This window comes from Trichechus manatus, unplaced genomic scaffold, assembly GCF_000243295.1.
Source record: "Trichechus manatus latirostris isolate Lorelei unplaced genomic scaffold, TriManLat1.0 scaffold00064, whole genome shotgun sequence".
Lineage (NCBI taxonomy): Eukaryota > Metazoa > Chordata > Mammalia > Sirenia > Trichechidae > Trichechus > Trichechus manatus.
The window spans coordinates 1,060,126-1,075,020 of NW_004444000.1; the positions used below are offsets into that span (position 1 = coordinate 1,060,126).

The window sequence follows — 14,895 nt, forward strand, 5'->3', positions numbered from 1 at the left end:
TGAGCTTCTTTCTGGATGTTCTGTCCTTCACTGAAAGTGGCATGTTGTAGTCTCGTACTACTATTGTGGAGCTGTCTATCTCTCTTTTCAGTGCCTTTAGAGTTTGTTTTATGTATTTTGGAGCCCTGTCATTGGGTGTGTAAATATTTATTAGAGTTATGTCCTACTGGTGTATTGACCCTTTAATTATTATACAGTGTTCTTCCTTATCCTTTGTGGTGCATTTTACTTTAAAGTCTATTTTGTCAGAGGTTAATATTGCCACTCCTGCTCTTTTTTGAGTGTTGTTTACTTGATATATTTTTTTCCATCCTTTGAGTTTTACTTTGTTTGTGTCTTTAAGTCTAAGGTGTGTCTCTTTTAGGCAGCATATAGACGTATCCTGCTTTTTTATCCAATCTGCCACTCTCTGTCTCTTTATTGGTGCATTTAGTCCATTTACAGTCAGCGTTATTATTGATAGGTACGAGTTAATGCTGTCATTTTGATGTCTTTTTTTGTTTGTTGTTCACAGTTTCTTTGTTCCCCTTAATTTTCTGTGCTGAATCATTTTTCTTTATGTATTTTCTTTTTATCTTTTTCATTGTTGTTCATTTTGTGTTTGCTGAGTCTTTATATTTTTCTAGTTTTTTTATTTTGTTTTGTAGGATTGTTAGTTTGCTTTGTGGTTACCTTAAAATTTACCCCTATTTTTCTAAGTTTATACCAGCCTTTTATTTCTTTATATCGCCTTGACTTCCCCTCCATATGACAAATCTGTGTCTACATTTTTTAAGTCCCTCTTTTTTGTTTTAATATTGTCCTTTTTTATGTATTGATATCTCTGTTTACCTGTTTTCCATGTTTTAGCTTTGATGTATTTTTGTGACTTCCCTATCTGAGTTGATATCTGGTTGCTCTGTCCTGTGTTCTAGTCTTGCGTTGTTATCTGACGTTATTGATTTTCTAATTGGAGGACTCCCTTTAGTATTTCTTGTAATTTTGGTTTGGTTTTTGAAAATTCCCTAAACTTCTATATATCTGGAAATGCCCTAATTTCACCGTCATATTTGAGAGACAGTTTTGCTGGGTATATAATTCTTGGCTAGCAATTGTTTTCCTTCAAGGCTTTATATATGTCATCCCATTGCCTTCTTGCCTGAATGGTTTCTGCTGAGTAGTCCAAGCTTATTCTAATTGACTGTCCTTTGTAGATGACTTTTCTTTTATCCCTAGCTGTTCTTAAAATTCTCTCTTTATCTTTGGTTTTGGCAAGTTTGATTATAATATGTCTTGGCAACTCTCTTTTGGGATCTACCTCATGTGGGGTTCAATGAGCATCTTGGACAGATATCTTCTTATCTTTAATGATATCAAAGAAGTTTTCTGTCAACAAATTTTCAACAATTCTCTCTGTATTTTCTGTTAGCCACCCTGTTCTGGTACTCCAGTCACTCATAGGTTATTTCTCTTGATAGAGCCCCACATAACTCTTAGAGTTTCTTCATTCTTTTTAATCCTTTTATCTGATTTTTCCTCACATAAGTTGGTGTCAAGTGCTTTATTTTCAATGTCACTAATTCTGACTTCTACTGACTCAGTTCTGCTCCTATGACTTTCTATTGAGCTGTCTAATTCTGAAATTTTATTATTAATCTTCTGGATTTCTGATTGCTGTCTCTCTATGGATTCTTGCAGCTTCTTAAATTTGTCATTATGCTCTTCAATAACTTTTTTAAGTTCCACTACTGCTTTGTCTGTATGTTCTTTGGAAGTTTCTGCGCTTTGGAGAATTTCCTTTCTAATTTCTTGAAGAGTTCTATATATTAATCTTTTGTATTCTGCCTCTGGTAATTCCAAGAAATTCTCTTCCTCCAGAGAATTTATTGATTCTTTATTTTGGGAGCTTGCTGAAGCCATCATGGACTGCCTCTTTATGTAATTTGATATTGACTGTTGTCTCAATAATTTATTATAATTTTGTATCTGTTTAGTATGCCCTAGCTTCTTGTTTTGTTTTGTTTTGATATGCCCAAATAGGCTGGTCGTGTGCACTAGTTTGATTATTGGTGTCTTTTAATCTCTAATGTCCTGTCACCAGGTAGTTAGCTCTGTAACTAAGTATGTGCACCCAGGAGTCCATTAAATTTTCCTGTATTGATTCAGCTCAGGTGTCCAGGCAGTCAGTCACCAAGTGTGTGGTGCAGGCTCTACCTACGGTCTTAGAGAGGCATGAGTGATTGGTGTAGGCACAGGTATCTGGCTGCAGTAGGGGGGTCACACACTGAGCAAGGCAGGGGGCTGATGGCTGCCCCTGAGTATATGAAAGGTAAGCATGTCTCTGTTCCCTAGAGTGAGTAGGTAGGTGAGTTTTGCAGCCAGACTATAAGCACCCTACTCTGTTGGCTGTAAAGACTCAGGGGCACCACTTATTCTTGGACCCCTGTAGCAGGTGGCTAGGTGGCATGGGTGGAGCCACCAGTCCTCAAGCCTCTGATGCAGACCGGTAAGGTGCCTGCTTAAAGGGCAGAACAGTGTCAAACGTCAAAAATCTGCCACTTCACAGCTGAAACAGCTGAAGTTAGACTTCAGGTGTTCACCCTGTTGTACTGAGGTAGTGAGGGCTTACACTGTTGAGATGGGTCCACACAAGTCTGAGTTCCTGGCTTATGGGAGCCAGTAGCTTATTTTTTCTGTTTGTTAATTTTTTCCCTCTCCATGGCCAGGAGAATGGGTCAGAGTGCCTCATGGGATCTACTTCGGGCCCAGGGGACTCAGAGATCTCGGAAGCCAGCCAGACCAGTGCAGAGTGGGGAGGGAGGAGGTAAATGGGAAAGAGGTTTTTCCCAAATGGATTTTTTTTTTTTAAGCCCCGTGAGAGGCCACATGCATGTACTTATCTTTAGCCACTTGGCAGCCACTTGCTGCCGGATCTCTCTTGATGTGGTAACTGCCCCCGGAGCAAGCATGGGGAGCTGTATGTCTGCCTCACTGCGCACCCGATCTGGTCCAGGTTGAAGACCTGTGGCTCCCACCGAGTCAGGTCTGCTAACTCCTCGCTTCTTCTGAACCGTCTCCCTCTCCCCGCTGCAACTCAGTCCAATTCCTCAACTTTGCCTTGTTCAGAGCTCCTAGATATTCATATGCAATCAAAGCACTTGTTTTTCCAGGTCTTTGTTGTAAGAGGGATATAGGAAGCTGTCTGACTACTCTGCTATCTTGGCCCCGCCCTCCGGCTTTCAATAAAAGAATCAAGACATATACAAAAAAAAAAAAAAAAAAACACTTGAAGTGACAAAGCAGTCATCAAAACAGACTCAGATATTGACAAAGATTGTTGGAATGGTCGGACACGGAATTTAAAATAACTTACATATTAAAAGCTGTAATGGTAGACAGCATGAAAGATCGGATGGGTAGTTTTAGCACTGAGATGGAAACTATTAAGAAAGAATCAAATGGAAATTCTAAGAAAAACAAAACACACCATAGTAGAAATGAAGAATTCCTTCAATGGGCTCATCGGTAGACTCTACAGAGCCAAGGAATGAATCAGTGAACTTAAGTGAATAGAAACTAACCAAACTGAAAAATAAAGCAGAAAAAAAGATGGGGGTGGGGGAAGCAATATATAACTATATGCTGTCTACAAGAAATCTACTTTAAATGCAAAGACTTTTAGATAGGTAGAAAGTAAAGAGCTAGAGAAAGATATACCACCCAGATACTAACCAAAAGAAAGCTGGAGTAGCTGTATTTATATCAAACAAATTAGACTTCTGAGCACAGAAGAGGGATATTACATAATAATAAAGGGGTCACTCTCCAAGTAAATCAAACAATCTTATATATGTATGCATCTAAAAACAGAGCTTCAAAATGCATTAGGCAATAACTAATAGAATCAATAGAGCTAAAACAATAAACAGATAAACACACAATTATATTTAGAAATGTCAGCGATTCTCAATAATTGATAGAATAAGTACACAGAAAATCAGTAAGGATATAGACTACCTGAACAATAATATCAATCACCTTAACCTAATGGAAATTTATCAACAAATGCAAGACTAAGAAAGACCACATTATGAGCCATAAAACAAACCTTAGCAAATGTAAAAGAACAGAAACCATAAAAAATACATTCTTTGACTTCAACAGTATTAAACTAGAAATCAATAGCAGAATAATACCTGGAAAATCCTCAAAGATTCAGAAATTAAACAACACACTTCTAACTGATGCATGAGACAAAGAAGTCTCAAGGGAAATTAAAAAATATTTCAACCTTGATGAAAATTAAAATGCAGCATATCAAAATTAGAGGATGCATCTACTTTGGTGAGTTGTGTCTGGGGTCTTGAAAGCTAGCGAGCGGCAATCTAGATGCATCAATTGGTCCCAACCCACCTGGAGTAAAGGAGAATGAAGAACACCAAAGACACAAGGAAAGTATTAGCCCAAGAGACAGAAAGGGCCACATAAACCAAAGACTGCATCAGCCTGAGACCAGAAGAACTAGATGGTGCCTGGCTACCACCAGTGACTGCCCTGACAGGGAACACAACAGAGAGTCCCTGATGGAGCAGGAGAAAGGTGGGGTACAGAACTCAAATTCTAGTAAAAAGACCAGACTTAATGGTTTGACTGAGACTGGAGGAATCCCAGAAAGCATGGCCTCTGGACTCTGACAACCCAGAACTAAAACAGTTCCCGAGACCAACTCTTCAGACAAAGATTAGACTGGACTATTGGGACATAAAATGATACTCGTGAAGAGTGTGCTTCTTAGCTCAAGTAGATTCATGAGACTAAAGGGGCAGCTCCTGTATGGAGGTGAGATGCGAAGGCAGAGAGGGTCAGGAGCTGGTTGAATGGACACAGGAAATATGGTGTGGAAAGGAGGAGTGTGTTGTCACAGTACAGGGAGAGCAACTAGGGTCACATAGCAATGTATGTATAAATTTTTGTATGAGAAACTAACTTGAATTGTAAACTTTCACTTAAAGTATGACAATAAAAAAACAACAACAAAAAAGAGGATTAGGGTGTGATTGTAACACCCTTACTAAGGTCACATCCCTGATCCAATGTAAAGGGAGTTTCCCTGTGTGGCTTGCACTACCTTTTATCTTACAAGAGATAAAAGGAAAGGGAAGCAAGCAGAGAGTGAGGGACCTCATGCCACCAAGAAAGCAACTCCGGGAGCAGAGTGCTTCCTTTGGACCTGAGTTTACTGCACTGAGATGCTCCCAGACCAAGTGAAGACTGATGAGAAGGCCGACAGAGAGAAAGGCTTCCCCTGGAGCTGATGCCCTGAATTTGGACTTCTAGCCTACTATACTGTGAGAAAATAAAATTCTCTTTGTTAAAGCCAAAAAAAAAAAAAAATTAGAGGATGCAGCAAAAGCAGTGCATATGGGGAAATCTGTAGCAGCAAATGCTAGAAGAGAAGAAAGATCTCAAATCATTAACCTAAGATTCTACGGGGGTGGGGGGGAACAAGAGAAAGAAGGGCAAATTCAATTCAAACCAAGAAGGAAGAATAATAAATATCAGAGAAGAAATAAAACTAAAACAGAAAAACAATAGAGAAAAAATCAAACCAAAAGCTAATTCTCTGAAAAGATCAATAAAATTGATAAAGCTCTAGCCATACTGACCAAGATAAAAAGAGAGAAGACACAAATTATTAATGTCAGAAGTGAAAGAGGGGACATTACTACTGGCAACAAAGACATTAAAAGGATAAGAAGAGAATACTAGAAATCTATGCCCATGAATTAAAAAACTTAGCTGAAACAGACTGTTGTTGTTGTTATTGTTAGGTGCCGTCAAGTCGGCTCCGACTCATAGCAACCTTATGCACGACAGAATGAAACACTGCCTGGTCCTGCGCCATCCTCACAATCGTTATGCTTGAGCCCACTGTTGCAGCCACTGTGTCAACTCATCTTGTTGAGGGTCTTCCTCTATTTCGCTGGCCCTCCACCTTACCAAGCATGATGTCCTTCTCCAGGGACTAACCCCTCCTGATAACATGTCCAAACTATGTGAGACGTAGTCTCTCCATCCTTGCTTCAAGGAGCATTCTGGTTGTACTTCTACCAAGACAGATTTGTTTGTTATTTTGGCAGTCCAGGGTATATTCAATACTCTTCCCCAACACCACAATTCAAAGGTGTCAATTCTTCTTTAGTCTTCCTTATTCATCGTCCAGCTTTTGAATGCATATGAGGCAATTGAAAACAACATGGCTTGGGTCAGGCGCACCTTAGTTTTCAAGGTGACATCTTTGCTTTTCAACACTTTAAACGGATCTTTTACAGCAGGTCTGCCCAGTGCAATGCGTCTTTTGATTTCCTGACTACTACTTCCATGGGTGGTTGGTTTTTTTTTTTGGAAATAGAATAGAATGGAATAAATAATTCCTTGAAAGACACAAACTACCAAAGTTCACTCAAGAAGAAATAGATAACTTGAAGTGTGTTATATCTATCACAGAAATTGAATTTCTATTTTAAAACTTCTGAAAAAGAAAGTTTCAGGTCCAGATGGTTTCACTAGGTAATTCCACAGAACATTTAAGTGAGAAATAATAATTCTACACAGTCTCATCCAAAAACAGAAATGGAGAGAATACTTTCAAACTCATTTTACAAGCCTAGCATTACCCTAATTCCAAAACCAAAGACATTTCAAGAAAAGAAAACCAAATAGAATATTTCTTATGAACATAGAAACAAAAATCCTCAACAAAATATGAACAAATTGGACCAGCAATATACAAAAGGATTTTGTAGATTAAAAAGTGACATAAATCCAATCCCCAAAATGTGAGGATTAATCAAAGCCCCACTTTCCTACTTCTCAATCATTCCTGACACCAGCCACTCATGTGGCAGCACTTTCTCTGTCACTAGCCACCTGGAGCTAGGTCAGATCTCACAAGTTAAAAGGACACCATCCTTCTGACTGCCAAGTAGACAGATGCCAGCCACAAGCTTGGGAGTCCACACAAAATCCTCATTTCTGATCTACTGGCTGCAAATTCAGGGTTTTTCCACTACCCTGGGCTCCCTCACTTTCTCCTGGCTCCCACTACTCCATTGGGTTCAATAATTCACTGGAACAACTCACAGAACTCAAAGAAGATGCTATACTTAACGATTACAGATTTATTACATCAAAAGGATATAAATCATGATCAGCATAAAGAAGAGACACACGGGGTGAGGTCTTGGAAGGTTCCCAACACAGAACTTCTGTGTTCCAAAAACAGCGCACTACCCACCCCCTAACCATGTGCATCAATGTCTTTCACCAACAAGGAAGTTCCTGGAGCTTCCATGTCCTGAGCTTTTATTGGCTTCATTGCATAGTCACGACTGGGGCCTCACTGCATATGCATGATAAGGATCTCACTGCATATGCATGATAAGGATCTCACTGCATATGCATGTTAGAATCATACTCCTCCCCTGACATCAGCTGATTTCACGCCATGAGGTGATCCTTTTGGCTTGACCAGCCTCCATTCATTAGCACAAATCCTCCAGTATAGTCTTTAGTCCTAGATAACAAAAGGTATCTCAATTACTCAGGAGACTCCAAAGATTATCCCTCAGGAACTAAACACAAAGGCCAAATTGCTTTCTGTAAGGTGATTCATTACCTCACAAGGATAATACATCACAATAAAGTGGAATTCATCCCAGGAATGCAAGACTGGTTCAACATTCAAAAATCACATTAACCATATTAACATACTAAAAAGAAAGACACATGGAAAAATCTGCATAATCTTTGAATTTGGCTATGGCTTTAGATATATGACATCAAAGGAACAAGTCCTAAAATAACAAAACTTGATAAATTTGGTATATCCATACAATGGAATACTATTCAGCTATTCAAAGGAATTAACATGCTACTACATGGATGAACCTCAAAAACACTATGCTAAGTGACTATATATTGTATGATCAACTTACATGGAATGTATAGAAAAGCTAAATATATATAGACAGAAAGCAGATCAGTGGTTGCCTGGGGCTAGGGGCAGGAGTAGGGATTAACTGCAAATGGGCATAAGAAAACATTTTGAATTGTTGTGATCATAGCATAAGTCTATATATTTACTAAAATCAATGAATGGTACACTTACAATGGGTGAATCTAATGCTATGTAAATTATGTTTCAATAAAGTTGCTTAAAAGAAGAGGAAAAGAAACCAAAGTTTTTTAAAAAGGATTTACTTAAGACATTCAAAACTAGAGATTGCCATGACCCCCCTCTGCAGAGCCCCTTCTTTTACCCCATCTTTTGGTAGGTCAGAAGCCATGTAGAAATGAGTGAGGAAAGGAAACAGTATGAACCAGGCCTCTCACTATGACCTGTGAAGTAGGGTGTTAGGCGGAGGAAAGAACACTGGAGGGAGCTCTAAGCAAGAGCAGAAATTGCAGGAATTGCAGGAAGTCCTTGGTGAGGGAGTGAGAAAAGCAGTGTGGGCTAAAGTCGAAATGAAGACATGGGTTAGGCCACACCAGGCTTGCAGCCATGGCAGGGGTTTGGAAATATGATCCTCGGCACAAAAGAAACCAGGGATGTGAAAGCAGAGAGCAACATCACATGTTAAGAGTTGATCTAGCTGTTCGGTGGAAAAATGATATAATCCTGAGGGCACGGACGTGGGTTTGTTCATGGACACGGGTTTGTTTACCTTTGTCACTGTCACTGAGAGGAAACTAGGAGCTGTACAACAAATGTTTGTCAAAGAAATCAAGGTACAATACTCATTTATTCCCATAGTTTGCACAAACTGGCTAAAAAAGGCTGACCCCACAAAAACTAGATATGAGTCCTCTGTAAGCAGTATACAGAGTCCATGACTGAGCTCCACCTTCAAAGAGGAAAGAGAACGTCATCTCCCTGTGTTACCATAGCGAGGTTTTCCCTCCCATCACCCCTCCCTGACTCTTCATTAGGCAGATTCAGGCCAGAGGAGAGGTCATCTCTATAAGGTGACCCATTAGTAGAGGTGAAAGAAGCAGGGATTCCCTCTCCAACTTTCCATGCCAAAAGGCATAGACTCCTTGAATTGCTTGGGACTGTGCTGAGGCCCCAGGGAAAACTCCAGTCTTTCACTGAACACCAACTGCATAGGCTTAAAGTCATGGCAGGCGAAGGAGCAGAAGCTCTTCATTTCTAAGATGTCCTCACCTGTGCTTTATTAAGCAGACTAAAAGCATTGCTGCTAAGTGTCTTCATATTGATGGTGGCCAGCACTATGGAGAGAAGAAAGAGGCAGTGTTAAATGTGTCATCATGTAAGGGGGAAATGGAGGGGTGCAGCAGAAGGGAAGGCATGTTAATAGTAAAGGTAATGGGTGCATCCCACGCTACAATGTACAAGGACTTCCACAGACATCCCATCAATTTGACATTTGCAAGGTCACCAGGAAGTAAGAAGGGCAAGACAGGTGGTTAAAGTTAACCACAGTACCCAAAGAAGTGATATAGGCCAAGGTCGCAAAACTTCATCAGAGCCAGGAACTGAACACAGGCTTCCGGTCCCCAAGTTTAGCACACTGTACCATGCTCCCTCTCTTAAAATCTCTTAAATAATGTACAGAAGAGCCACCAAAAACGAGGAAGGAACAGCAGTATATATAAGCAACTAATCTAGAGCTAAAGATTACCTGACAGATCCCTGGACCCATCCTTTGGCTCATGACCTCAATATCATCACTTGGTGGTTCTATTATGAACTGTCCTGCTACTTTATTCTCCAGGATCTACCACATGTCCACTCTGAGTTTCAGACTGTAGGATCCCAGGACTGGGACTTTGCCTAGGCTAAGTTTCTTATACAATACCTATCTTCTAATTCTCCATGTGGTTCTTAGATGTTGGTGGAGATGGCTCTGATCCTAAACTATCCCCAACACTAATTAGGATTCTGAGCCACAGCAAAATTATGAAATATGGAAAGATGAACCACAGAAAAATTATGAGGACAGAAGAGTTCTGTTCAGTAACAGCACTGATGTAACGGTCTGTTTAAAGACAACAGGCACGAAGTAAAAATGCTGGAGTTAGCAACTGAATTCTTAGCTTTGACCTTGAGTCTTCATTATTCTAATATCAAATCTCTGGATCCATTTCAATGTACATGGAAAAGAGAGGCATCAGAGATATATTTGGTTCTCTCTAAGACTTGCTCAAGATTTAAATTGGGTAGCTAAGAGCCTCAGTTCTTCCTTAAACCAAAAACCAAACCTGTTGCCATCAAGTCGATTCTGACTCACGGCGACCCTATAGGACAGAGTAGACTGCCCCATACGCTTTCCAAGGACTGCCTGGTGGATTTGAACCGCTGATCTTTTGGTTAGCAGCTGTAGCTCTTAACTATTACGCCAAAACCCTCGATGGCAACAGCTCAGCTCTTCCTTAAGATACTCTAAATTTGTACCTCCTTCTATGTAACCTTTTAGCACGTCTCTCTCATTATCCGAGGTCAAGAGCAGTTCAACAATCCCTCTTTGCAGCAGGGCCTATGGAGAAAACAGAACAAAATGAACCCCCCTTCCCTTGCTCCCATGACAAAAAGGAAATCAAGGAAATTAGGAAATAAATACAACCAGGATTCACACTGGCAGGGACTGAACTCCAAACCTACCCCCTGTAACTTAGTAAAAGGAGGATCCCTGTCTCTATGTTAGCCATTCTGGTGCTTTCCATGATCAACAGCAAAATCAGTGAGTGTGGGCTCAGACACCCATGGTCCCAGCCCCCGGGAAAGCATACTGCTGAGCAGGGTCCTTCGTGCTGCTAATGTAACAGGAGACACCCTGTGGGAGGATCTAAATCAAAGAGAAAGCGAGAAGACTTGGGGAATATATTACATTCTGAGATCAGACATAAAAGCCACAAAACCTGGTCACATCTGTACACTGTCAGAGGAAACAGGGAAGCGTTTCATGGCTGCAGGAGCAGTCGGGAAATTTCTAATTCTAAAATAATATTCATTAAGCAGCCAAATGACCAGATTGCAAGGTTAAGATTCTGTCAATACTTCTTATATGTCCACTGATCCATATTTGGTCCTAGGAGTGGAGAACAGTGGTAAATTTTTTGAATCAAGAAAAATAATATTGATTGGTGGGGTTGCATCACTCCTGAGAAAAGTCAGGGGTGGGGGGAATGACTCACGGCCCTGTCCAGCCCCAGAAGCCATAGCTCAGGACAGGAGCAGCCCGCACCATGTAGCCCAGCCCTGCCCTTCTCCCCTCATTCCAATTCTTTCTCTTCCTTGCCCAACTGATGGCCCTCACCATTGCTGTCAAGGTCATCCCACCCAGAAGCCTTTGTGTGGATGAAGCTCAGTGGGCAGGACGGAGGCTGAGATGGGGAGACCACCTCAGGGCAGACCACGGAGCCCTGTGATCAGCTTAACAACCTGAGGAACGGTTCCAGATTAGTGTGAAACCTCATCAGCTTCCTGAGTCTGGGGAGTCAAAGAAGGGAGGGGCCAGACTCACCAGAAAGGACAACAGGCAGGATTGCAGCTCTTGCCTGGCCTGAGAAATTCCCACATGGAGGAGCAAATAGCATACAAAAAAGTATATGAATAGTAGAGGCCAGAAAGCTGCAAGGTGCTGGCCGTCATCATTGAGTTCTTGAAGCATTATTTACTATGGGTGTAGATTTGCCAATCCTAGCTTTAATGAAAATTTATTAATTATTAACCTGCTAATACCATCTTCTGCTTCATAATACAATTAATTAAGTACCTCTCAATCTCCCTGGCTATATTATAAATTCAGAGAAATTGAACTTGACCTTATGCATTCTCCCATTCCACAGTGCCTCACACAGTGTCACACAAGCTGCAAGGACTCAGAAAATGCACACCAGAAGAAAAGACAGATTGAGGAAGGAGGCACACAAATATGCAGACAAAGCAAGCCAGGGGTTTCTTACCTGTTGAACATATGGCATGTAGTCTTTATCCTTATTATACGAGCCATATTCATTCTCCACCTGCACAGCAATGATAGGACCTCCCCGGTGGTACTGAGACACAAGCAGATGAGGGTTTAAGAGTGAGGCTACTGGTGGCAAAAGCCTGGGGTCTCTGGATCTGTTGCTAAAAATAACACCCCTGGAGTGGTATGCATAGATCCAAGTTCCCTTACAACTCTGGTGCTGTCTCTCTTGTCAGGGTCCTAGAGTCACCAAGTCTCCTCTGGGCACTTACAACTGCTGCAGGATTCCTACAGTTTTCCCCCTATTTCTCATACTAATTATCTACCTGAATATGAGATCTCAAACCCGAAAATCACCTGGAACCCATCCTATCCACCTTCCTACTTGGTAATTGAAAGGTCCCTCCTTCTGTCAGGATATGTCCCCATTTGTGTGCTGGATCCCACTGCCTACTTGTACCTGTTCTACTCAGGGGCTTGGCTCTTTGGATTGTTCCCTCTTCCATATCTTCAGTCTCTCCTTCAAACTGACTGATTTCCATCATCACAAAATCTTGTTCAAACCTTCACATTATAGAGAGAGAGGAGGAAGAGAAGAGAGAAACAGAGAGACAATGTCTCCAAGAATGTTCTCCTTTAGCTACAAGTCTCTTGCTCTCTCCTCTTTAAGTGCCAAACTTTTTGAGAAAATTATCAGTTGTCTATGCTCACCCTCTCTACTCTCTTACTTCTAACTCACTCCTTAGCCCACTGTAGTAAAACTCCCACCTTCATGACGCCATCTAAACACCATTAACACTGACATAGTTGTGCTAAATTTTAAAAAAGTAAACTAAAAATAAACACACTTCCATTTTCAACTTAATCTTTCAGTATCATTCCACACGTAAGTCTATCTATCCTTGTCCTCTTAAGCTCTCTTTCTTCACTGTCCTTAGCATCACTCTCCTAGTTTTCTTCCTACCTCTTGGGCCACAGGTCTTCATTTTTCTTTGTCAGTTCTTCCTCTAGCCATCTCTTAAAAGTGGTGTTTCCCTTCTGTCTCTTTACTATCTCCTTAAGCAGTTTATTTACTAGTAGTAATTGAAGGCTGTGCTAATCATCTATATTTTGTTGATTCCCAAATCCATATCTTCCACCCAGATATTCCTCTGCTGAACCAAAGATCTGTGCAGGTAACTTCCTCCTTGTCACCTACTCATAGATCTCCCACAGGTACCTCAAACTCAGTGTATCCAAAACTAAGCCCAGAATCTTATCCATTAAAATGTTCGTTCTCTTTTGTTCCAATTCAGGAGGTAGCAGCCCATTGTCCAAAAGATCATCTCACTTCTTCTTAAGTCAACTACCACATCACAATATCGAGTCCTGTCAATTGTACCAGCTAACTAGCTTTCAAATATGTCCACTTATTTCCTCTCCACTGTCACCATCTTAGTCCAAACACCTTTGGCACTCTCCTGGATGACTGCAATCAAATTCCTAGCCCCAGCTAGGAAAAAGCAAACTCAAACCTGTTGCCATCAAGTTTATTCCAACTCACAGCAACCCTATAGGACAGAGGAGAACTGCTCCATAGGGTTTTCCAAGGCTGTAATCTTTATAAAAGCAAACTGCCACATCTTTCTCCCATGGAGTGGCTGGTGAGTTCAAAATACCAACCTTTTAGTTAGCAGCTGAGTGCTTAACCACTGCCACCAGGGCTCCTTCCCAGCTAGGAAATACCCCTTAAAATACATATCAGTGAGGAAGGCAGAATAAGCTCTCTAAAGTGAACATCTGATAACTTCACTTCACCACAAACAGCAATTCCTTGGTTCCCAGTACCTATAGAGTAAATGCCAATCTCCTTAGCTTGCAAACAGAAACCATTATCATTTAGCCCATTTTCCTTACAGCCTCTCCTTTTGCCTCATTCCCACTTCACACTCTATGCTCCAGACAAGCTGAGCTTCTTTTAGTTCTTCAAACTCCTCATTCTATCTCCTGTCATTTGGTCTTCACCCATGTTGGAGACTCCTGACCATTCCCCCCTGCCTGGCTAATAAGGCCTACGACCCTTCAGGTGACTATTTAAAAGTTACTTTCTCTGGAAAACACGCCTTGAGCCTCCCTTCCCCATCAAGGCCTGTTGTATGCCCACTATGAGCATCTTTGCCTCCTCCATAGTAGTGATTTAACACTTTTATTTTAAGTGACTGTTTGTTTCCTATGTTGGGCTATAAACTCATGGGGCAGGGAATCTTTATCTGCACTTCTCACCATTGTGAGCCTAACTCCTACAGTGCACACAGCAGGTGTCAATGATTCCTTATTGAATGAACACACATCTTCTGAATTAATAAATTGAGAGCATTTGTTTTTATTTTTGTACAATATCTTCTTCCAATGTGGAGGATGTGATTTCTAAAATCACCATCGTAAGAGAATTCAGAATTGACCTTATGAAATAAATAGCATTAGAAGAATAAAGGTCCCAACTAAAGCAGTAAGTGCTCTTCAAATATTATTTTTACTGCATAATTAAAACAATGAAAACAACCAATCCAATAAAAAGACCAAAATAGTATTAATTTAGTAATTTACATTTATAATTTTTGGCTTCTTAAAAATTTCTTGGGGTTTTCCATAACCATGATTTCAATGAGATGTTTATAAATTTGCTTTGCTTTGCTGCACATATATGAATGGTAAGTGGCATTTATACTTGTGTGCGGTCTTCCAGATTCAAAATCCTTCTAGTTTTAAGGTTCCAGAATTTTTACTCCTGCCACCCCAAATCACACCTAGATTGCAAAAATACAGCCAGAAACATATGGTTCTTTGTTCATAAGATGTACCTCAATTCCACACAGCAAATCCATGAGTTTAATGTAAGAACTATATCCTCTCCCCATCCTCCCCCCAACCCTGGTGTCACTCA

General features: G+C 40.7%; 1 protein-coding gene across 1 annotated transcript in view; it reads right to left on the reverse strand.

Annotated features, from left to right (window-relative positions):
• The window catches only part of GLB1L3 (galactosidase beta 1 like 3), an 88,251-nt gene that overhangs the window by 54,828 nt on the left and 18,528 nt on the right, over positions 1-14,895 (reverse strand). Inside the window, exons 9-12 of the mRNA XM_012556384.2 lie at positions 11,968-12,060; positions 10,457-10,538; positions 9,206-9,270; positions 4,967-4,978 (exon numbers count right to left, since the gene is read on the reverse strand). Of these exons, the coding sequence (XP_012411838.2) occupies positions 4,967-4,978; positions 9,206-9,270; positions 10,457-10,538; positions 11,968-12,060 (252 nt within the window). The remainder of the gene's footprint in view (positions 1-4,966; positions 4,979-9,205; positions 9,271-10,456; positions 10,539-11,967; positions 12,061-14,895) is intronic.